The sequence below is a fragment of the Alnus glutinosa genome, chromosome 8 (genome assembly GCF_958979055.1).
Source record: "Alnus glutinosa chromosome 8, dhAlnGlut1.1, whole genome shotgun sequence".
NCBI lineage: Eukaryota > Viridiplantae > Streptophyta > Magnoliopsida > Fagales > Betulaceae > Alnus > Alnus glutinosa.
The window spans coordinates 98842-122964 of NC_084893.1; the positions used below are offsets into that span (position 1 = coordinate 98842).

Below are 24123 nucleotides of genomic sequence, written 5' to 3' on the forward strand. Positions count from 1 at the left end.
AATGGGACAAAACATCTCGTTCGAACAATGCATGTTCTAATAGGAACGTTCGAACAATGGCTTATGCAATCTGAACGCACGTCGTATTTGACATGGTAACTAGAATTAGAAACACGATTTTTGGCCTATTTTTCACATTTCTGGCTCTCTCTTCACAATTTTCTCTCTTCTCTCACCTAGGGTTTAAGCTCAAACCTTAAGTAATGATTCAAGGGAGATTCTAAAACCAAATCTATTCACGGGAACATGGTTCTTAGTGTTAGAACATCGATTTTATCGATCGATTTGAAGCAAATCCTTGAACTCTATATTATCCTTACTTTTGATTGATTTTTTGGGGTTTATGTTTAATTCCTCAATTTTTTTTAGGGCTTTTGTAGTTTGTGGATTTCAAAGTGTTCCTTTAGCAACATGTAGGAGTTTTGTTGTACGAAACTTCAGTTTTCTCCATAAATCAAGGTAAGACCCCAATCACTAAATTTTCTCTAAGTTTTGTAAATTAGGATGTTGGTGTCTAACGCTAGAATTTCTCTACGTGTTAATATTATTAATTAATGAGACGTCAAATAAAACTTCAGAATTTATACGAGTTATTATGGATAGATGACACTTGTACCATTCAAGTATTATTGAGTTGTGTAGAGTTGAATTAGGTTGCGGATTGTGAATAATAGTGGTTTTGCAATGTGAAACAAGCAATTGGCATTGCAAAGCTTGGGTTAAGAGTTGTTTCTCTAAGGTCAAGCAGATATTGTAAGTATATTACTTACTGAGTAAAGATACTCTATTTTAAATGCTTTTATGCTTTAATGTTTAATGAGTATTTTACTTGTTAAACGAAATAATGAGTTTTCAAAAGAGTTTCCAAAATATGATATGACTGTTTAACCCGAGCCAGTGATATGTTATGATAATATATTATTACATGATTACTTTTGATGATTTTTTAATTGTCTTGAGATATGCTTTAATGGATAATTTACATATATTTGCTTTGGTCTACGAATGATGAAGAATGTTCGTTGAATTGTATTAAAGATAAAAGTAAGAGTAATGTTTCTTACACAACTTTCTCACAACTTTTGCACAACTCTAACTACTTTTTGTTATGATCAACCGTTGGATTTGTTTTCCAACATGTGGGTCCTAAATATTCAATGGCTGATTTTAAAAAAAAGTTGTTAGAGTTGTGTAAAAGTTGTACAAAAATTGTGTAACAAACATTACTCTAAAAGTAAAGGAAATAATAATTTTATAGCATGTATCACGAATATGTACATGAGAATGAGAAATAATAAAAAGAATAGGGAAATAAGACGATAATGTATAAAGGATTAATGAGCAGGGAAAAAGTTCTAGGTGGGAACAAGTCTCACGACTCTCACCCGTTCAACAAAAGAGTTGGACGAGCACGAAGAAAATTCCCGGTGGGAGAAGAAAGTACCCGGTGGGAGCAAGTCCCATCCATCGGTGAATAAAGATGATAAGGACAATTTCTGCAATTTTATTTAAAAAAATCATTTTTTTTTCTTGCCAAATTGAGGGACCACATGGCACATGCACCTTAAAGCAAACAAAAACGTATGCTAGGTGTCTAGCCCACTTAGTTTCTTTTCATGTTTGATAACAACTTCGGCACGTCAACTAATTATGTCTTAAATGGATCCGGATCCTCTAAAGTTTTCTATCCAAATCCTATGGAATTCGGGTAGGAGAATGAGAAAGGAGGATCAGGGCCCGAGATGCCTAGAACAGCCCAAGGTGCAGGGCCAACTTTTTCAGGGTATCTCGGGCCTGAATACCCTTCTCTCATTCCTTGTTGAATTCCATAAAATTCGAACAAAAATTTAGAAGATTATATCAACATGACTTGGTCATGTCTAAGTCTCATTATTCTTTTATTAAAAATATGATGGCCGTTTTGTGATCCCTTTATTGTCATAGGATAATCAATGTTAGTAGCTTATGCATAAATAAATAATTAAGGGTCCATTCAATAAAAGGTTGAAAATGATTAGTCTATTTAGGGTGCGTTTGAAATTGCGATTTCATATATAAAAAATAAGATTTTAAACTAAATCGTAAAAAATGAATCGTTTGGAATTGCGTTTTTAAAAAATTGCAATTTAAAAACGCAAAAAATCTGTTTTTTCAAATCGTAAGCATGGGGTGCTCTTTTGGAAACACAGAATTTTAAAGGTTAGCCTACAATTTTAAAGACTAAATTACGATTTTGCTAAACACTTAACTACATTCTTAAAAATCACTTTTTGAAATCACACATTTTAAAATTGTACTTTTTAAAACCACAAATTCAACTAGACTTTAGACAGTTATTATCCACTACGTAATCAAAATCTCTATTGATCATCTCTCTCATAAAATTATGTGCTAAATACCCTATTGGTATCTGAGTTTTAGGCTTTTTTAAATTTAGTACCTGAGTTTTCATTTATTTCATAGGTGGTATCTGAGTTAGGGGTAAAAACTCATTTGGTACCTCTGTTACATTTTCCGTCCAAATATTAACGGCTCACCACATATCAACCGCTAAGGTTGACACATGGCACTATATAAAAAAAATTAAAAATATTTAAAAATAATAATTATTTAAAAAAATAAATAAATAAAGAAGAAGAAGAGGGGTGGTTGAGCCACCCCATTGGCCGGTCTGGCGTGGGCCACAGGTCGAACCACCCCCAAAGGCCAAAACTCATAAATAAATAAATTAGAGGGTTTGTCCATTGGGTACATTTTCCGTCCAAATATTAACGGCCCGCCACATATCAACCGCTAAGGTTGACACATGGCACTATATAAAAAAATTAAAAATATTTAAAAATAATAATTATTTAAAAAAATAAATAAATAAATTTTGAAAAAAGGAAGAAAAAAAAAAAAAAAAAAAAAAAGAAGAAGAAGAAGAAGAAGAAGAAGAAGAGGGGTGATTGAGCCACCCCATTGGCCGGTCTGGGGTGGGCCACAGGTCGAACCACCCCCAAAGGCCAAAACCCATAAATAAATAAATAAAAAATTACAGGGTTTGTCCATTGGGTACATTTTCCGTCCAAATATTAACGGCCCGCCACATATCAACCGCTAAGGTTGACACATGGCACTATATAAAAAAATAAAAAATATTTAAAAATAATAATTATTTAAAAAATAAATAAAAAAATTTTGAAAAAAAAAAAAAAAAAAAAAAAAAAAAAAAAAAAAGAAGAAGAAGAAGAAGAAGAAGAAGAAGAAGAAGAGGGGTGGTTGAGCCACCCCATTGGCCGGTCTGGGGTGGGCCACAGGTCGAACCACCCCCAATGGCCAAAATCCATAAATAAATAAATAAAAAATTATAGGGTTTGTCCATTGGGTACATTTTCCGTCCAAATGTTAACGGCTCGCCACATATCAACCGTTAAGGTTGACACATGGCACTATATAAAAAAAATTAAAAATATTTAAAAATAATAATTATTTAAAAAAATAAATAAATAAATTTTGAAAAAAAGGGAAGAAGAAGAAGAAGAGGAGGGGTGGTTGAGCCACCCCATTGGCCGGTCTGGGGTGAGCCACAGGTCGAACCACCCCCAAGGGCCAAAACCCATAAATAAATAAATAAAAAATTATAGGGTTTGTCCATTGGGGTGGCCGTGGGCCAAAACTCATAAATTTTTCTCTCTTTTTTTTTCAATTTTTTTATTTTTAATTAATTTTTAACGATTTTTTTTATTTAGTGCCACATGTCAACCTCAGCGGTTGACACGTGACATCCGTTAATATTTGGACAGAAAATGTAACAGAGGTACTAAACGGATTTTTACCTCTAACTCAGGTACCACTTATGAAACAAATGAAAATTCATGTACTAAATTTAAAAAAGCCTAAAACTCAAGTACTAATAGGGTATTTAACCCTAAAATTATTTAGCTTAACATGAAAGGCTCCCCACTAGCCAGCTCGCGGGATGGCATCACTCTGAGTCTCCGAGTGTCTTCGTCTTCCTCTTGTTTTGCAGGTGTCTGACCGTCATTCAGACCAATCATACAAAAATCTTCATCAGCAATAACTATTGGGGTTATCCCACATTGGTTGTAGAAGGGGTTGGTGGTCAGTTTATAAGCGTGAGAGAAAGTCTCACCTCATGAGCTAGCATTTAGGGTTGAGAGAGACCCAAGACCATCCAATATTGGTATCAAAGCCCAGGTTTACCAACAAGTCTCAGGCCCAACAGTCCGCGGAAGAAACGAATTATTTCTGCTCCAACCCAAGGCCCGATGTGTGAGGGGGAGATTGTTTGGGTTATCCCACATCGGTTGTGAAAGGGGTTGGTGGTCAGTTTATAAGTGTGAAAAAAAGCCTTGCCTCATGAGCTAATTTTTGAGGTTGAGAGAGGCTCAAAGCCACCTAACAATTACCAACTTGATAACCCACCTTGCATCGGACTGCTAAAGGTTTGTTTGGTTTGAATATTATTTAATATTCTAATCGGGTTTTTGAATAAAACCCGGAAACCCACATCCAACCCGAATAAAAACCTGGATTTAAATATTCTAATTTTCAAATTCCCTTATTCAAATGCCATGATTATTTCAATCATTATCAACATTAATTTTCATAACACCAATCATTATACACAATTTTTCATATAATCCAATCATTTTCAATCACTTCTTACCATTAAAAAATATTTGTTTCCAATCTAAAAAATTCAACACCCAAACACAAATTCAAAAAGAATCTGAATTCTATTCAACATCCAAACAAATTTTTTTTGCCTCGAAATTCATTAACAGTTTCATAATATTATTCTTATTCAAAAAATTTAACAACCAAACAGACCATAAATGATTTCACGAAAGAGGTGCATGCGCATGGGAAAAGAAGCTTTGGGGCGGAAAAGAAGACAAAATCAAATAATAATCTCAAAGAGGTTAAAGTAGATCCACAATCTGCTAATCAATACTTATGGCTTATCTTAGGTCTTCTTAAAAGTTTGGACTATTCTCTAGTCATCGTAGACGATGTAGAGCCTTTCCACATTTAGCTCTCCCACTTAAATGGATTTTAGTGCCTTTGGGCTCAGATTGTAAGGAGCATGTAGCATCTATGCAGGGGCAGGGGTAATTTAAGAAGTGGACGGTGCAAAGTGATTGTACCCTGTTAAAGAGAAAGTGCAAATCCATTTTTGTTGTTATAACTGCTTTAACTAACTTTTCAACTGTTTATCATTTGGAGGAGCCATCCACGGTCCACCTGCTTTTTATCTGCATGGAATGACTAGGCACGCTCTCTCTTTTTCAATAGAGTATTAATAATGAAATTTTGTAAAGAAGAGGAATACTAATATTCTTTAGCGGAAGATAAGCACTTAATTACCTAATAAGAGAAGGAAAATGTTAGATTTACGATACCAATACAACAACTGTACAACAATCTCTCACATGAGAGTGGGTCCCACATACTGGGGCCCACCCTCATGTGAGGGGTTGTTATACAGTTGTTGTATTGGTATTGTACAAGAATCAAATCCCATAAGAGAATAATGCTTAGGGGACCATTTTAAATCTGCTAATATGTTCTCTTTCTTTCTTTTTCTTTTTTCTTTTTCTTTTTTTAATTTTATAATTCCTAATGTTGCAACCTAAGACTCTTAGCAGAGGTAGGTTATCAGAAAAATACCAACTGTCAAGTCCTCAGAGCACTGTCAGTTCTTTGGCTCCTATAATGTGGTGGAAGCAGAAAAAGAAGAAGAAAGAAGGAGGAGAAGATGAAGAAGAAGAAGATGATGATGATGATGATAATGATGATGATGATGGTGATGAAGACATGTACAGTTCTCTTCATTCGTGGATAGCGGCACCCTCTTCCTCTTCTTATGGGATCTGAGGGAGAAAAAAAGGCAAGTCATACAGGCAAAGGGAAGGCAAAGCCTTTCTTCCAGGTTTGTTATTTCACTAGCGGAATTGCGTCTCTACTGCCGGTACGTAGTACTTCACCTATGCCCGGCCTGGCATCTTCAGTGTACAAATTACTATTTACGCTTGTGTTCATTCGATGATATGCAGTTTATTCCTGCTCTTTAATTAGTAATTCAAAGGTTCAAACTCCAACAGGAAGTTAATGACTTGTTATTGATACGGGACAAGACAAGTTTATTGGGTCATGTACTTTTATTTTAGTTCTATTGGTTACTAGTATTTAGTTTTCAAAAGTTTGTTATTTTGTAATTCAATAATAGGTTTGGCCTAAACTATTTATGTGAACTATTGCACTTCAATGAAGACAAATTTGATGGATTAAACAAATTTTATTTGAGGTAGTTTGAGTCTATTTAAGTGAACTATTGTACTTCAATGAAGACAAATTTGATGGATTAAACAAATTTTATTTGAGGTAGTTTGAGTCTATTTAAGTGAACTATTGTACTTCAATGAAGACAAATTTGATGGATTAAACAAATTTTATTTGAGGTAGTTTGAGTCTATTTAAGTGAACTATTGTACTTCATGAAGACAAATTTGAGTGTGCATCCTCTTCTGTCGTGGTGGTGGTGTAACTTCACCAAATTCCCTTTCTCTCTTCTTCTCGGTGGTAAAATTCAACCAAATTCTCCTTCTCTTTGGATAAGTGTAACTCAATCCCTTCTCTTTTTCCCCTTCCCTAGTTCTTCTCCCAAATTCCCTAAGTCCCACATGACTTATGGTTCTCTTATATAAAAGGGTCAATCCAAAATTTCTAGTTCAAATTATGTTTCCAACTTTTTAAGGGCTTCCTTAACTGGTCAAGTACTCTACTTAATTAGCAGGGCAAAGCTGCAGTGTCAGAGCCAACAAATCAATTGTGAGCTAGGGAAAAAAGATTTTATGAAATCAATCAAACAAACAGTTGCTTCTTGAGCAATTGAGGTGCTAACATAAACAATCATGAGTAGTTAATTATGAGGTTTTTGTTTTAGTTTAGTCCACACAGCTGCTGGTGCATCTCAATGCACGTGTTTGTATTTAGAATTTCTATAAATGTATCCATAGGTACATCTATTGACTATTGTATACTTTTCGTGTACAAAGACTTGGTGCCATTTCCTTTCAATAAATTATTATTCATAAACATACCCTTGATTGAATGCGGACACAGATCATTCGAAGGCAGTTGAATAGAAGCAACGCAGCATATGGAGGTAGACATGCTAGCATTTAGGTTGAAAATTTCATGTCCTAAAAACAGAAATGCTTCAAACCTTGACTTGAAAAATTCAAGAGCTTTGGGGCGTAGTTCAAAGGAATTTAAAGGAACCGATGGAATTAATCAATCTCCATTCAATCATTCAACAGACGACAAAAGAAGCTTGACGCTAGATATGATGAGAATAATCAGAATATAGTCCACCAAACAACTCCTTACAGCCCAACCACAAGTGGTGGAAGGCATGATCGAATCTATTCTTCCCATAATTGCAATACACATAGGATGATATTCCCATATATGTTTCACTCACGGTAAAAGGTCTGTCTACTCATCACTTCCGATCTCAGTTTAAATGCCAGTAACCAACAGGCAATTTAGTGGATAGAAGATAATTCTGCAACTTGTAAAGTCTACAATGAAAATAAATTTGAAATTTATGCATAACTTAAATATAGAAGATAAGCAAACAGAAAACTCAGATCATTTGTATTTGCCTCTTGAAATAAAGTAAAAAAAAATGCATATAAAAAGAAAGAGGAATTGGATATATTCTCTCTCACCTCGCAGTCAGACATCAAAATGTTTCTCAACAATTAGTTCAGATAAGCGTGGGGAAAAAACTTTCTGATCACCAAATCATGTCCCCCGTACGCTGATGGGAATACCATATATCAATAAAAGGATGATATAACCTACTTGATCAGTAATCTTATTCTTTTTATCGTCACCATTTACTACCCTGGAATCAGCTTAATTATCATTTCGGCATAACTGCAGCACTCCCTAACCAAGATCTAGACTCTTCTTCATAGTTTCATAAACCAAATAGGTAATGCTTGCTGCTGGCACAACTTTGAGGAGATTCGGAAAGAGTCCTTTGTAGAAACCTCTGTAACCTTCATGCTGAAGGGTTCTCCAAAATACATCAGACATCCCCTTATAAGCAGCAGCATCATTAGAACGTTGAACTTGCATTCTGAAAAGCAATAATAAACTCAGCTGGACATGGAGTATGGATTAAGATACAGCAACACTTGTTCAGATGAACCGAAGGAACCAAAAAAAGAAAAAAGAAAATAAAATAAAATCATATGTACGCAAGAAAGAAGAATTACTTCTAATCATAAATAGCATACCTCGTTCGGATAACCTGCAATGGATAAACACATGTTGCTCCAAGTGCTCCTGAAATTGTCCCACAACCCAGTTGCACGAGGGCACCGGGTTCTATAGGACAGTAAAAGTTTTTAGAAAGCAATTTCCTCTAAACATCTATAAGTTAAAGAAATTAAAAGCTAAAAGGGAAGAAAATGAAAAAAGTGAAACCAGATAAATGAACAGACAGGAGATCATACCACCATCATGAAGAATATACGTCTTTGACATTTCTTTCAATGTCTCATATGCAGCAAGGTCAATGCCAGCATAAGGGATGATCCCCAAAACAGATGGTACAAGACCTTTATAGAAGGCCCGAGGCCTCTCTTGAACCCATATATCTTTTGTCAGTTTCCCCAGCTTTGGAACCTTCCCACCTTCACATGCACAAGTCTGCAAGCGAGTTTTGACGAGATCCAGGGGATAGATAGCAAATTGTGCAATTGCACCTGCCATACCACCAGCAAGAAGTCTTCCAGCAGCACCAATATCACCCTTGTCTACACCAGCACCATCTCCAATGATGCTCTTTAACATTTCATAAGCATAAAACTTGATGGCACTTTCAGGGGCTACTTTCACAACATTCAACCCATTACCTCGGAAAAACCCCAAGAAGCCATCCTCCTTCCATATCTTCTTTATAGCTGGAACAATACAAGCACGAGTTGTCTGGACTTGCAACACCACCTTCAGGCGATCAAGAGGAGCAGTTGCAGTACGAGAAGCGGCTCCTGCTATTCCACCTGCAATAAAATATTTGCTTCTATGAACATGCTTACTGATGCCCTCAGGAATGACAGCCTGTTCTCCAATATCTACAAGGCATACCCTTTCCCAGTGATGATAAATATTCTCAATAGTAACTTCATGCGGATAGAGCAGAAGAAAATCTCTCCATTCTTCAAAAGTTATGATTCCACTATTGTCCTTATCAATGTGCTCCACAAAGCGGGCAAGTTCTTCATCATCAATCTCTATCCCTGCAGAACAGAAACTGCCAAGGCTTATAAGATGAAACAAATTGGTAAATTAGAAATCAAGGACCAGGGAAAGCAGCCACTGTAACCATGAAAAAGAATTGAATGAGAAATCATACTAATAGCACGGCTACAAATTTTGATGCCTTCAACGAAAGTTTGAAAGAGAGAACCTAATCACATATGGCATACGGAAAGCATATAAAGAGAGCTCAGACAACGCATGATGAAAGTACAAGAACATGCAAATGCGAAAGCTTGGTATCCCGGGACTACAAAACATATATACAAGAAGTTTTTGGCAAATTCCAGTTCCTAAGAGTTGTTCTTGGAGCTGGAAAAACTTATGCATCTCAGAGAAGTTGCCAAGAAGTTGTTGAGTTTCAAAGTGGGATCGGGCCATAATATTTCTCTTTGGTTTGATGCATGGCACCCGGATGGTAGACTGATTGACATTTATGGTTTTCAGGCTGTCTATGATTCTGGCCTTAGTCTGAATGCTTGTGTCTCCATTGTTCTACATGAAGGTTCCTGGAATTGGCCCCCTGCTAGATCAAATGATCTGGTGGCTATTCAGGTTAGACTTCCGGATGTTAAAATTGGAGAAGCGGATGTTGCTATTTGGAAGTCCAAGAGTGGTGTTTACTCTTGTGGAGAAACATGGCATTTTCTTAGACCTAAGTTTCTTGTGGTCCCTTGGTGGAAGGTTGTTTGGCATCCCATGGCTATTCCCCGGCATGCTTTCGTATTGTGGCTGGTTTTTAGACAGGCCATTGCAACTAAGGAGAAAATGTGTGGCTGGGGATTTATAGGGCATACCTTATGTAGGTTCTGTTTTCATGTGCAAGAATCGATTGATCATTTTTTTTCCAATGTGGTTTCAGCCGTCATATTTGGAGAAACCTTATGGCGGATTGCTTAAGTCCTAGTCCTATTGTTAGCTGGGATGATATTGTGTTGTGGGCTTGTAGTCTTAAGGGTAAGGGGCTGCACACCACTCTTTGCAAGCTTAGTTTGGCTGCAGCTGTTTACCACATTTGGAAGTTGAGAAATGAGCTTTGTTTTGGAAATTCCCCCTTGACAGAGGAAGCCTTGATTGCTCAGATCAAATGGGATGTTAGGACTAAGGTGTTGACCCGAAAATTTAAGAGATCTCCTCTTGATAGGCAGCTTTCGGATTTATGGATGTTGTAGCCTTGATGTAGTTTGACTCAGTTTGGTGCTTGTTTTGGCTGTTTGATATAAGGTGTTTTGTGGGTCTTCTCCTTTTTCTGGAGGTGTATTTGTTTTGTGTTTGGTTATAAAAGCTTTGATTCATCCAAAAAAAAAAAAACAAAAAAAAACAATATACACCACCACGGATAACAGGGGAACACTGAAGGCAGACATTTTGTCATCCTCAATTCAAAAGTTCTTTTTACCAAGCAAGTCCTATTCAAGGTCATCCTGTGCATTACATTTTTAATGACCATAACCTTGCCAATTACATATTTTTCATTTTCCTTCCAGTGAGAGTAAGTTATTGCCATCCGTCAATCTTAACATCCTCGCCCCAACTACACATCCTTTCTTCCTCTATTTTGTTTTTAAGTATGTAAAGGCAAATATGAAAAAAAATTAGTGGAATTGCGGGCTAAGAAGAAACAAGCTAGCTCTAATTATATACGAAAAAGGTGAAAAAAAAAAAAAAAAAAAAAAAAAGAGTAGAGAAATTGAATAAGAGTACCAGCCTGAACAAGCGCATCCCAGAGCTCCTCGGGATGAATGCAGCCATTGTGTTCGACATCGATGGCCTGAAAGATTCGATAGAGGTCGAGCTCCTTATCATCCATGTAGCGACGGAACTCGGGGTAATCAACCCTGCCGTCCCTGTCGGCATCGCAGACCTTGAAGAGATCCTTGGCATACTTGTAGTGGGCGGGTACGTGGAGCGCGGACAGTCCAGCCTCGATCTGCGCATAGTCCAGGTATCCCTGATTGGCAGCGTCGAAGAAGTTGAAGAGGCTTCGGATTCTGAGATCCCTTTCGTCCATGGTCTCCTCCAATGCGAGGAGGACGTGATCCATGGATACGGGTCCTCCTCCGGGTTTCTTCACGGGATTGTTGTGGGTGTCGCCACTACTGACTTTCGCGTCCATCTTCGGAAACCCCACGTGCTCTACGGCCCCGGACATGTCCCCTTGAAGAGAAGGCCGAGGAGCGAGGAGGGTGTAAATTTGCCCCCTTTTGTTATTAAACCTTAAACTTATTATGGCCGGGAGCGGTGGCCTGCTTTCTATTTCAGTTCCGGACAACACAAGGAAATAGGAAGAAAGATCTTTTTGGCGTAATGGAATTTGTGGCACGTGCAACTTATTATGAGGATGGAGGAGGGGGATGGTGGCAGAATGGGGGACCTCAACGTCAGACGCAGGTCGGAAAACTCAACACCGTTTGTACTTTGGATTTTCTACGTGTCTTTATCTCGATCAAATCCTGTTCTATTTCTCTTATTTATTTTACTCTTTTTTGGACCTCCATGACAAAACGTGGTTCAAGCCGAATGGGATCTCGGATATTCCTCCTTTGTCTGCTGCCCCTTACCTCCCTCCTTACCTACCTTCCTCCTTTTTACAAGTTCCCCCACCTATTATCTGTACGAGTAATGCTAAAAACGTCTTCTTATCTTCTCAAAAATTTTGACGTGATTTTCTTTGCGATTCATAATTGACAACATTTAATTTTTTTTTTCCCATGATGATCATAAAAACTTCATAAGTTACAAGTATATTTCTTTTGCCAGACACACAATACAACCTAATTTTAACAATTGATTTGGTAAAGATATTTCTTTCTCTGCCCGAAGAAATTATACTCTAGCGGAGCAGTAATTGATTAACCATTAACCCATCCATCATTGTCAATCAGACTGCCACTTTACCCATTGTCGTTTGTCTTCCACGTCCTTCTAAATGCTCCTACCTCATTTATTGACTTCGGAAATGAAATGGAGTGCGCAGTGAAGGCATGGGCTTTGGCAATTGGTCCGACTCTATGTGCAACCAAAATGTAGAAGATCCGCCCAACCAAAATGTAGAATCTGCTTTTTAAAAAAAATATTATTTGCGGAAGCAGACGTGGATTATAATTTTAATATTAGTGTATGAAAATGTAGTTACTATTTATATATAATATTTAGTGCATATATATATATATATATATATATATATAATTAAATTTACTAAATGACGTTACTTCATATGCAAATAGAGAACGATTTTTTAATATTTTTTCTCTTGACTAACTATAAATAGATGGTACATAAAGCTAAATAATGATGTATGAAAAGAAAATTTTATTAAAAAAATATATTAGTAAGAACAAGAATATTTAAAAATAATAATTACATTGCGCGAATACGGACATACAAATATTAATAATAATTTCATTTGCATCCGTATTCTGCCCCCTAAACTCATAGTGACCCGGCCCGTCAACGAGGAATGCGTTGGGACCCGCTTAGACCTTTGCAACCGCGAAGCATCTGATAGAGGAGCTGAAACTCCCTTGCAGTTGTCGTGCGGCTGAGAGCTCTTGCCTGTCTTTATCCCTGATTTTGTATTTTCAATTTCGATCTTCCAGAGGGATAGAAGAAATGGGGAGCAAAGAACGTGCAAAGGAGAGAAGAGAAAAGAGGCTGCAAGAGATTTCCCTTCTCAGGACCATTCCCTATTCGGATCACCAGAGGTTTGGTTTTTCACATTTTATCCACCAATCTCTTTTCAATCCTTCTGGATGCTTTTGCTTTTGGATATTGTCCAATTTCTTGTACAAATTGCAGTCGTTCAGTGCTATCCGCAAACCCACGAACATTTTCTTTGTAATATTATTTGCTTTACATCTTCCCCATCCCTGTGCAAGTAAAGCATCTCCCTTTGGGTGTATTTATAGGTGGTGGTCCTCAGAAACCATTGCGGTGGTGACCGGTGGTAATAGAGGAATTGGATTTGAGATCTCAAGACAGCTTGCAGTACATGGATTGACAGTCATACTGACATCAAGGGACAGTAATGTTGGCCTTGAAGCAACCAGGGTCTTACAGGAAGGCGCTCTCAATGTTCTCTTCCATCAACTCGATGTCTTGGATCCTTCATCTATTAAACAATTTTCTGAGTGGCTACAACAAAACTATGGGGGTTTAGATATTCTGGTAAGCTTCCAATGCCATATCTGTTGCTGCGTTACGGATATGTTTAGACTTTAGGACCAGATGCTCCGATCTTATCTTGCAATTCTTTGTAAAATGTCTTAAGTTTGCTTTAGCTTTGGCAAACGGAAAGGGGCCTTAGATTTAATTGCACTTTTGGTTTAAACATGTAGAATGCTCTGCATGGATATTGTACAGAAACAAAATTTTAAAAGACCCAGTAGTATATGGTTCAATTTCTTTCTTGCTTTCTTTCTTTTTTCAATTTCCCTATGGTAGCTAATATGATGTAATTATCAATATGTATACATTTTACATAGTAGCCTCTATAATGCAAAAAGATATTTTGCAGGTAAATAATGCTGGTGTTAATTTCAATCTCGGGTCTGATAATTCTGTCGAATATGCCCAGAAGGTTGTTGCGACCAATTATTTTGGCACTAAAAATATGATTCAAGCTATGATCCCATTGATGAAACCTTCTACTGCCAGTGGTCGAATTGTTAATGTGAGCTCACGACTAGGGAGATTAAATGGCAGACGGAACGTAAGTAAAGAAATTCTTTTTGTCCTTACTATCAGTTTTTCTCAATCTCGGCTAAACTGTGCTTGCTTATTGTTCCTGTAAAGAGATGCATGTTCTATCTTTCAAATCGGACAGCTTACAACTCAATGTAGATGCTTGTTGTGCCATGTGGTTGATATTAGCTGTCTAATTGGTAGCAGATGAAACAGGCTGCGAGTGTAAGAATCCTTGCACTCTCATACACCCATAGTTACTGCCTAATTCTGTGCCAAAAACTTTTTCTTTCTTCTTCCTTCATATCATTTTTTACCCGAATGATTCTGGCACTGAAGTTTCTGAGTTTTCTTAGCTTATTCTTTGACAATGTATATATTCTGTTGAACTCCTCCAATCCTTTTTTTTTTTTCTTTTGGTAAAAGACTTTCAAAGGTCATGTACCATTTGGTGAATGGGGGTGCTGTATCTTAAGTAGGGTCAAAATGTCCAAGCTCCATATCAATCTACTCATGGTTTGCCACTTTGCCCGACTGAAAGAGATATCAATCTATTCTTTTCTTCTTTGGTTGAGACCTACAGAGACTTGAAGACATGACTCTCAGACAACAACTAAGCAATATTGACACACTCTCAGAGGATCTGGTTGATGGGACTGTATCTACTTTTTTACAACAAGTAGAAGGTGGCACTTGGACATCAACTGGCTGGCCTCAAACATTTACTGACTACGCAATATCAAAACTTGCAGTTAATGCTTACACCAGGCTAATGGCGAAGATACTCTCTGACAGGCTAGAAGGTCACAAGATTTATATCAACTGCTACTGCCCAGGCTGGGTGAAGACTGCTATGACAGGTTTTGCTGGGAACATTTCAGCTGAGGAAGGAGCTGATACTGGAGTATGGCTTGCCTTGCTTCCCGACCAGGCAGTAACAGGGAAATTCTTTGCAGAGAGACGTGAGATAAACTTCTAAAGGAATTAGGCTGAAGACTGCTACAGGGTTTGAGAACCAGTTATGTTTTCTCCTTGAGCTGGTAAATATCCAAAAAGCCAAAAGAGAGTTTGAAGCTGTTAAAGAAAATGTTTTGCTTCTCAAGGATTTCTTGAAATTTGTTGATGAATAGACCCAGGAACTGTCACTTTTGGTATAGAGATGAATATGATGAATAGCCTAATGTGTTTGATCTCTGAATGGGAATGTCAAGCACTTTTGGGTTACTCCTGCCGAAGTCAGAGTATGTTTATTGACATCTATGAGCATATCAATGCCACAAACTTACCCAAGTGGTTGGGATTTAAGGCTATCTTGCGAGGTGGCTTCCTCTTGGTTACTTCGTGTCTTCAATTATCTCATTCAAATGTACCTGTAATGATAGTGGAATTTTTTTTTATTCTTTTGAATTTTAAGCAATGTCTGTCTTTTCATAGGAAGACTCATTTTTTTTTTTTGGTAGTGAGATCATTATATCGGATGTTGTTGCTGCACTAATTACATTAATAGAGGAAATTTATGATTTGCAGCTTCATCATGATTTTTTTTTTTTAATTAAAATGATAATTACTAGTGTAAGAGCCATTATTGACCATGATCCGACTGGAAAAAAATGTTGCATGAGTCATGATAACCAATGCCAACATGTACTAGACACAAGACGAAAAAGAAAAAGATCTACATATAGTTTACTGAAGGGCTACATCTCAAAGGTTAAAAATTTATGATCTCTAGCAGTCATATAGTAGTTTACTAAATAACATACTCTAATCAATTTTAACATTTACTAAATAACATACTCTAATCAATTTTAACTTCAATCTCTACAAACTAGAGCTGCTTAAGAATTGTAAAACCATGTGTTGACAGCTTAAAGATGCTACAAATAAGAATTTTTTTTTTTTTTATTTATTTATTTTTTTTTTTTTAACAGGTCCCCACCTTCGGTGAGACTAATCCCATGTAGGCAGCTAGCGCAGCTACCCACCACCACAACTCTCCACTTAAATCACTAGTTTTATCCCAGGGGGAATCGAACCCGAGACCGTGCGCCTCACCACACAGTCCCTTAATCGCCCTTACCACTAGGTCACCTCGTGGGTGGGTTAGAAGAAGAAAAAATATGCCTCAGACAGAATCATGTTATTGAGACACAACAGTTTTACTCCAGTGATTTGTTTAATCTGCATTATTTGCTGGTCTGGTTTAAACAAAACCAATGTACTCAATTTGAAGTATTATAAAACAAATGGATAATTGCACCGTTGGTTCCTGTGGTATACCATAATTATTTTTCACTCCCTATGGTTTAAAAAGTTCATGGGAGGTCCTCGTGATATACAATAATTACAAATCGATCCCTAGCGTCAAATTCTATTAAAATTTTTAACAGATTCCGTCAAATGCCACGTCAGCGCCACGTGTCGCCAATTAGATGGCGACACGTGTGGTGCACGGCCACCCCCAGTGGCGGGGGGTGGCCGCGCGCCACCCCAGGCGGCCTCTGGGGGTGGCGCGCGGCCACCCCCTTTCCCCATTTTTGATTTTTCTTTTTTTTTTTTGTTTTTTTTTTTTTGAATTTTTTTTTTAAAAAAAAAATTAAGTATTTTTATTTATTTTTTAATAAATTTATATTATTTTATTAAGATTGGACATGTCAGCGCCACGTGCCACCAATAAGATGACGACACGTGGCATTTGACGGAATCTGTTAAAAATTTTAACAGAATTTGACGCCAGGGATCGATTTGTAATTATTGCATATCACAAGGACCTCCCATGAACTTTTTAAACCATAGGGAGTGAAAAATAATTATGGTATACCACAGGGACCAACGGTACAATTATCCCTACAACAAATTAGATTGCAGATTGCTATACAATTAATTTTCAAGTTTCTCTTAAAATGATATTTTTTTTCCCTTTTCTAAATAAATGCAAGACAGTAAAGTTAGCAAGTTTCTGAGCTCGTATTTTGGTTTCATAGCCAATTACTTTAAGACAATTAAAGAAACTAAATCTCTACAGGTGCACGAAATATGCTTGAGCTATTGTTTGCCTAAAGAAAAAAAGAAAGAATTTCATATATTGAATATTATCAATTCAATACATTTTTTTTAACTATACAACATCATCAGACAAAAGAGCATATTTGATTATAATTATAAATCTGTTAACATGACTTAATGATTCCTGCCTAAAATCCAATAAACAAATGGCACATACACCTACTATAATAAACATTCCCATGCAATACTAAATTTTGCTTGACTTCATATCATTACCATCTATTTCTCCTCTGTAGTGGTTAACTGTTTCTGCAGTATCCTTATCTGGTTATTTTGCGAAAAACAGTTTGCCTGTAAAAGAAACCCAACATCTCACAACCTTTTTCATTTTAATAGTAAAGCCATAATATGTAAAGGAAACAATAGAACAAACAATGTTATTAGAACAGTGAAATCAACCTCTAGTTCTTTTACATCTTTTATCAGGATGTCCCGATATCCAACAAGGATTCGTCCTATTGCGAGTGGTTATTTATTATTGATATATTTTGGTAAACAAAAGACCACATCAACTCCGCAACTTCACAAAAAATTGCGAACACATGCCAACGTCACAAGGCTGCCAATACCAAACCCGTTGGTTTACTGTAGCCCCTGCCCATCCTAGAGCACGTGTGGTCGGACATATCCATGGATTTTATCGATGGGTTGCCTTCTTCCTACGGCAGAACAACCATCTTTGTAGTTGTAGGCCGCCTCTCCAAAATATGCCTCAGACAGAATCATGTTATTGGGACACAATAGTTTTACTACAGTGATTTGTTCAATCTGCATCATTTGCTGGTCTGGTTTAAACAAAACCAATATACTCAATTTGAAGTATTATAAAAACAAATTAGATTGCAAATTGCTATACAATTAATTTTCAAGTTTCTCTTAAAATGATATTTTTTTTCCCTTTTCCAAATAAATGCAAGACAGTAAAGTTAGCAAGTTTCGGAGATCTTATTTTGGTTTCATAGTCAGTTACTTTAAGACAATTAAAGAAACTAAATCTCTACAGGTGCACGAAATATGCTTGAGCTAATGTTTGCCTGAAGAAAAAAGAAAGAATTTCATATATTGAATATTATCAACTCAATACTTTTTTTTAACTATACAACATCATCAGACAAAAGAGCATATTTGATTATAATTATAAATCTGTTAACATGACTTAATGATTCCTGCCTAAAATCCAAGAAACAAATGGCACATACACCTACTATAATAAACATCCCCATGCAATACTAAATTTTGCTTGACTTCATATCATTACCATCAATTTCTCCTCTGTAGTGGCTAACTGTTTCTGCAGTATCCTTATCTGGTTATTTTGCGAAAAACAGTTTGCCTGTAAAAGAAACCCAACATCTCACAACCTTTTTCATTTTAATAGTAAAGCCATAATATGTAAAGGAAACAATAGAACAAACAATGTTATTAGAACAGCGAAATCAACCTCTAGTTCTTTTACATCTTTTATCAGGATGTCCTGATATCCTACAAGGATTCGTCCTATTGCGAGTGGTTATTTATTATTGATATATTTTGGTAAACAAAATACCACATCAACTCCGCAACTTCACAAAAAATTGCGAATACATGCCAACGTCACAAGGCTGCCAATACCAAACCCGTTGGTTTACTGTAGCCCCTGCCCATCCTAGAGCACGTGTGGTCGGACATATTCATGGATTTTATCGATGGGTTGCCTTCTTCCTACGGCAGAACAACCATCTTTGTGGTTGTTGGCCGCCTCTCCAAAATATGCCTCAGACAGAATCATGTTATTGGGACACAATAGTTTTACTACAGTGATTTGTTCAATCTGCATCATTTGCTGGTCTGGTTTAAACAAAACCAATATACTCAATTTGAAGTATTATAAAAACAAATTAGATTGCAAATTGCTATACAATTAATTTTCAAGTTTCTCTTAAAATGATATTTTTTTTTTCCCTTTTTCCAAATAAATGCAAGACAGTAAAGTTAGCAAGTTTCTGAGATCTTATTTTGGTTTCATAGTCAGTTACTTTAAGACAATTAAAGAAACTAAATCTCTACAGGTGCACGAAATATGCTTGAGCTAATGTTTGCCTGAAGAAAAAAGAAAGAATTTCATATATTGAATATTATCAACTCAATACTTTTTTTTAACTGTACAACATCATCAGACAAAATAGCATATTTGATTACAATTATAAATCTGTTAACATGACTTAATGATTCCTGCCTAAAATCCAAGAAACAAATGGCACATACACCTACTATAATAAACATCCCCATGCAATAATAAATTTTGCTTGACTTCATATCATTACCATCTATTTCTCCTCTGTAGTGGCTAACTGTTTCTGCAGTATCCTTATCTGGTTATTTTGCGAAAAACAGTTTGCCTGTAAAAAAAACCCAACATCTCACAACCTTTTTCATTTTAATAGTAAAGCCATAATATGTAAAGGAAACAATAGAACAAACAATGTATTAGAACAGCGAAATCGACCTCTAGTTCTTTTACATCTTTTATCAGGATGTCCCGATATCCTACAAGGATTCGTCCTATTGCGAGTGGTTATTTATTATTGATATATTTTGGTAAACAAAAGACCACATCAACTCCGCAACTTCACAAAAAATTGCGAATACATGCCAACGTCACAAGGCTGCCAATACCAAACCCGTTGGTTTACTGTAGCCCCTGCCCATCCTAGAGCACGTGTGGTCGGACATATCCATGGATTTTATCGATGGGTTGCCTTCTTCCTACGGCAGAACAACCATCTTTGTGGTTGTAGGCCGCCTCTCCAAAATATATCTCAGACAGAATCATGTTATTGGGACACAATAGTTTTACTACAGTGATTTGTTCAATCTGCATCATTTGCTGGTCTGGTTTAAACAAAACCAATATACTCAATTTGAAGTATTATAAAAACAAATTAGATTGCAAATTGCTATACAATTAATTTTCAAGTTTCTCTTAAAATGATATTTTTTTCCCCTTTTCTAAATAAATGCAAGACAGTAAAGTTAGCAAGTTTCTGAGCTCTTATTTTGGTTTCATAGCCAATTACTTTAAGACAATTAAAGAAACTAAATCTCTACAGGTGCACGAAATATGCTTGAGCTATTGTTTGCCTAAAGAAAAAAAGAAAGAATTTCATATATTGAATATTATCAATTCAATACATTTTTTTTAACTATACAACATTTTTTTTTTTATAAGTAAAAAAGATCAGCCGCGTGAATATTATCAAAGATCGGTCAAAAGATCAGCTGAGTGAATCTGAAGGTCGCGTGTTGGTTTGACGCTGCCAATCTCACAAGCCTTTACCTAGGCTATGAAACGGAGTAAGCAAAGTGACTCACCCACTGAGGAAGGATTAGGAGAGATGTTTACAAACATAAGTGTCTTTGACTCCCCACCTAAACAAAGGCCGGTTAACCAATGATTTTAAAAGATTAGAACATCTCAGTTGATCATATCCAACAAGAAGAGTATCAAGAAAAGAGTACTGAGGAATCATACTATGTTCCTTTGCTTCTACTTTTTTTGTTTCAACATATTTTCTCAACCAAAATCTATCCACCTATATTAATTGGGTCCAAAAGAGTTTCATTAAAACAAAGTTTGGAGTTCATCTTTTCAAGACAGATTATATTGGTTTCTAAAATCTTTTGCGCAGGGAAATTGCTAAATCAGGTGAGTAATTAAATTCCAACTTTCATCTCAACCTACAACCTGGACTTGAATCATAAAACCAACTAGTGATTCCCATTCAGTGACTCTAAATGTGATAATGAAGACAGAAATGTCACCATATCTTGAAAGAAGTGAAATCTATTTTGTAAATAGAGGCAACACTAAATGGCATAGGCTTTTTTATTTTTCTACTTCACCATTTTCAATGATGATGGGTGAATTTCTTCTATAAAATGAGACACTCCAGGTCATCCATAGTAAAGCTAGGAAATTAAAGAAGACCCTAAAAATTGAATCTAGATAATCTTCGTAAATCTCTAAATAACTTACCTGAATAAGACAAGTAAGCTTTGAGTTCCTAAAGGGTATGTGGCCTTCCTTCTTTGCTAATGCAAGTATAACATCACTCAGGGATGATAAACTTTTATTAATGGCATGTTGCAATTGCAAAAGAGAAATGTTTGATTTTTGAAACTACTTAATGAAAAACATAAAAAAGATAAAGAGATCAGATTAGTTTGGCTAAAATGCTTGAGTTTCTTTCATTCGGTCCCCAGTTGCTCCACTCTTAGAAGACGCCCACTCCCAGCAAGATCAATAAGATTCAAAACTCCTTGTACTTGTTGTTTAGTGCTCTAGTACATAGATAGAAATTAAGAAAAATAAGTTTCAATAATACAAAATCTGAGAAAAAGAAGAGAGGATCTAAAACATTCTAGTGGAGGTTACAAGAAGCAAGTAAATGTTTGTACCTCATGAACACCAAATATTCGTAGCGTGAAAACAAAATGACTTCTTGATGATTGCTCATTCATCTGAGTCTTGCCTACAGACATAAAAGTATAAAAGTAAAATATTTATAATAATAAATCATTTAATCAAAGTTAGATAGCTATTTAATTTTACTTGTAATGTTCTAGGCTTTGACCTCCAATCTGATTTTGGAAAGAAGATCACAACACACGTAGGAAAATTGTAAAAAATACGAAACAAGAAACAAAAAAGAACAATCGGAGAACACAATGCAAAGAAAGAAGCGAGAGAGATCGGAAAAGGGGGGAAATGCAAAACCAAAAACATACATACCAGAAAGTCCATTTTGATATGTGCCTGCTGAACGATTCATAAACCAGCCATGAGACTTTTCATCAGTAAATCCAGGTATTCTCTCCATCCCATGCTCATATCCACCGAGATAATTCGGTCCATAGCCGCGGCAGGGGCTCCGCCGCCCGAACCGCTTGAAAGGCGAGGGCGAGCAGCGTGGAAGCCAGGAGTAGCGACGGTCCTGGTACGGCGGAGCGGTCGCTGGCGCAGGCACAGGTGGTGGCGCGTCGTCGTTAGCGAAGGGGTTGGGAGACTGTTCGACAGCGTCAGGGGACATGTTCATCGCCTCAGCCGAAGCCCTGAGTTGGATTTAGGAGTTTGTGAATAAATGAGAATGGAATTCGAGCACTTCTGGGTTATAGGAAATGGGAGTGATTCCACGCTACTTTTCATAACACCAATCATTATACACAACTTTTTGTACCTCCAATCATTTCATACCATTAAAAAACACTATAAGCTCGTCAAATAAATAAAAAAGTAAATTAATAAAAAAAGAAGAAGCCATAATAAAGGAATTATAAGCATAAGAGAAATGCTTGACATCCCAACATTTTTTATCTAGAATTTGGTTCCAACCTGATGTGTCACAATCCAATGAAATTGTGGCACATTAAGATCTCAAAGGATTAAGATCTCATATGATTAAGATCTCATAGGATTAAGATTTCATAGGATTAAGATCGCATATGATTAAGATCTCATAGGATTGTGACACATCAGGTTATAACCAAATTATGGAAGAAAAAAAAAATGTTTGGATGTCTAGTATTCCTCTTAGATTGAAAATATGTCAGAAATATATTTTCTCAAATTCGGACGTTTACTATGCCAAAATCGCCCCGCAATAAAAGACCGCAATTCTGCACGAATTTGGAATCTTTTTCCTACTTGGTTGAAGTTTCAATCTCCTACTTGGACAAGAAGACTCAAGAGACGATTTTTATGAAATTCCAAGAGCTTCTAGGCCTCTCCTAATCTGTAAAAATAGATCTCTAAACATTGAAGAAAAACACACTGCTACCTAGAGCAAATTCAGAGAAAACTTCTTGAAGGCTTTAAGAGTTGAAGAGAAGTAATCATGGCAGGAGACCATTGTAGCAGCGTTATGAGCGGCTAAAAACCTTTGTAGGGTATTGATGTAGCCCTATCCAAGCATAATGGTTGGATTGTATTTTAATTTAGAGAATTTTAGTTTATGCATGTTGATTGTATAATTATGAGAATTACTACAATTTGATATTGTTCTTCATCTTTTAATGCAATTGTTCTTCAATTCATAATTAATATTGGTAAAATTCTTCTCTTATCTTATAAAGATTTTTACCTTTATTGAACTCAAATCATTCTTATTTTCTGTGATTATGAGAATGATGATTATACAACGGGTTTAATTGACATATGATTAAGAGGATTATATAGGCTATGCCTAGGGAAGACGAATCGTACTACATCCTAGTTTAGTATAATTTAGGTAGACGATTCGTACCAACCGAAGATGGGTTATACTTCTCAATTGATTGTATGTATCCTATTAAAGACGTAGCTAATCCATGCCTATGGAAGACGGGTCGTACCGCATCTTAGTGGTTAGGTGGTTGGTCCGTGCCAACTAAAGATGGATTATACTTATTCTTTAATATGGTAACTTCTTGTTTATTTATAGCATGCATAAAATGAATTTCTCTAATTAAATATGATTAACCATTGATGTGCGGATAGCGGTGAAGTCAATACTCTACTCTCTCTCTCTCTCTCTCTCTCTCTCTTATATTTCAATTCTCTTTTACGTTTATTGTATGCACTTTAGTTAATTACAAATTCAACAATCTTTTCTTTAGTTATTTTTACTCTTTACAAACTTGATAGCAATACCCCTGCAGTCCTTGAGGTTCGACACCCTCTCTATAGCCTTATCCTACAAGGATTCGTCCTATTGCGAGTGATTATTTATTATTGATATATTTTAGTAAACAAAAAACCACATCAACTCCGCAACGTCATAAAAAATTGCGAATACATGCCAACATCACAAGGCTGCCAATACCAAACCCGCTGGTTTACTGCAGCCCCTGCCCATCCCCAAGCACGTGTGGTCGGACATATCCATGGATTTTATCGATGGGTTGCCTTCTTCCTACGGCAGAACCACCATCTTTGTGGTTGTAGGCCGCCTCTCCAAAATATGCCTCAGACAGAATCATGTTATTGAGACACAATAGTTTTACTACAGTGATTTG

The 24123-nt window shown here is 36.4% G+C and overlaps 2 protein-coding genes across 2 annotated transcripts; one reads left to right on the plus strand and one right to left on the minus strand.

The window, feature by feature from the left end:
- Window positions 1–7706: 7706 nt before the first annotated feature.
- LOC133876519 (calcium-dependent mitochondrial ATP-magnesium/phosphate carrier protein 2-like) lies at window positions 7707–11756 on the minus strand. Its single transcript, XM_062314806.1, has 4 exons — window positions 11047–11756; window positions 8538–9323; window positions 8319–8409; window positions 7707–8158 (listed from the first exon to the last, which is right to left on the minus strand). Exons 1-4 carry the CDS (start codon window positions 11492–11494, stop codon window positions 7966–7968), a joined length of 1518 nt encoding a protein of 505 aa, XP_062170790.1. The 5' UTR covers window positions 11495–11756; the 3' UTR covers window positions 7707–7965.
- A 1064-nt stretch (window positions 11757–12820) lies between these two features.
- Window positions 12821–15557, plus strand: LOC133874648 (uncharacterized). The gene is made up of 4 exons (XM_062312523.1): window positions 12821–13046; window positions 13251–13509; window positions 13859–14053; window positions 14609–15557. The coding sequence occupies exons 1-4, from the start codon at window positions 12955–12957 to the stop codon at window positions 15002–15004; spliced, it is 942 nt and encodes a 313-aa protein (XP_062168507.1). The 5' UTR covers window positions 12821–12954; the 3' UTR covers window positions 15005–15557.
- The last annotated feature ends 8566 nt before the right edge of the window (window positions 15558–24123 follow it).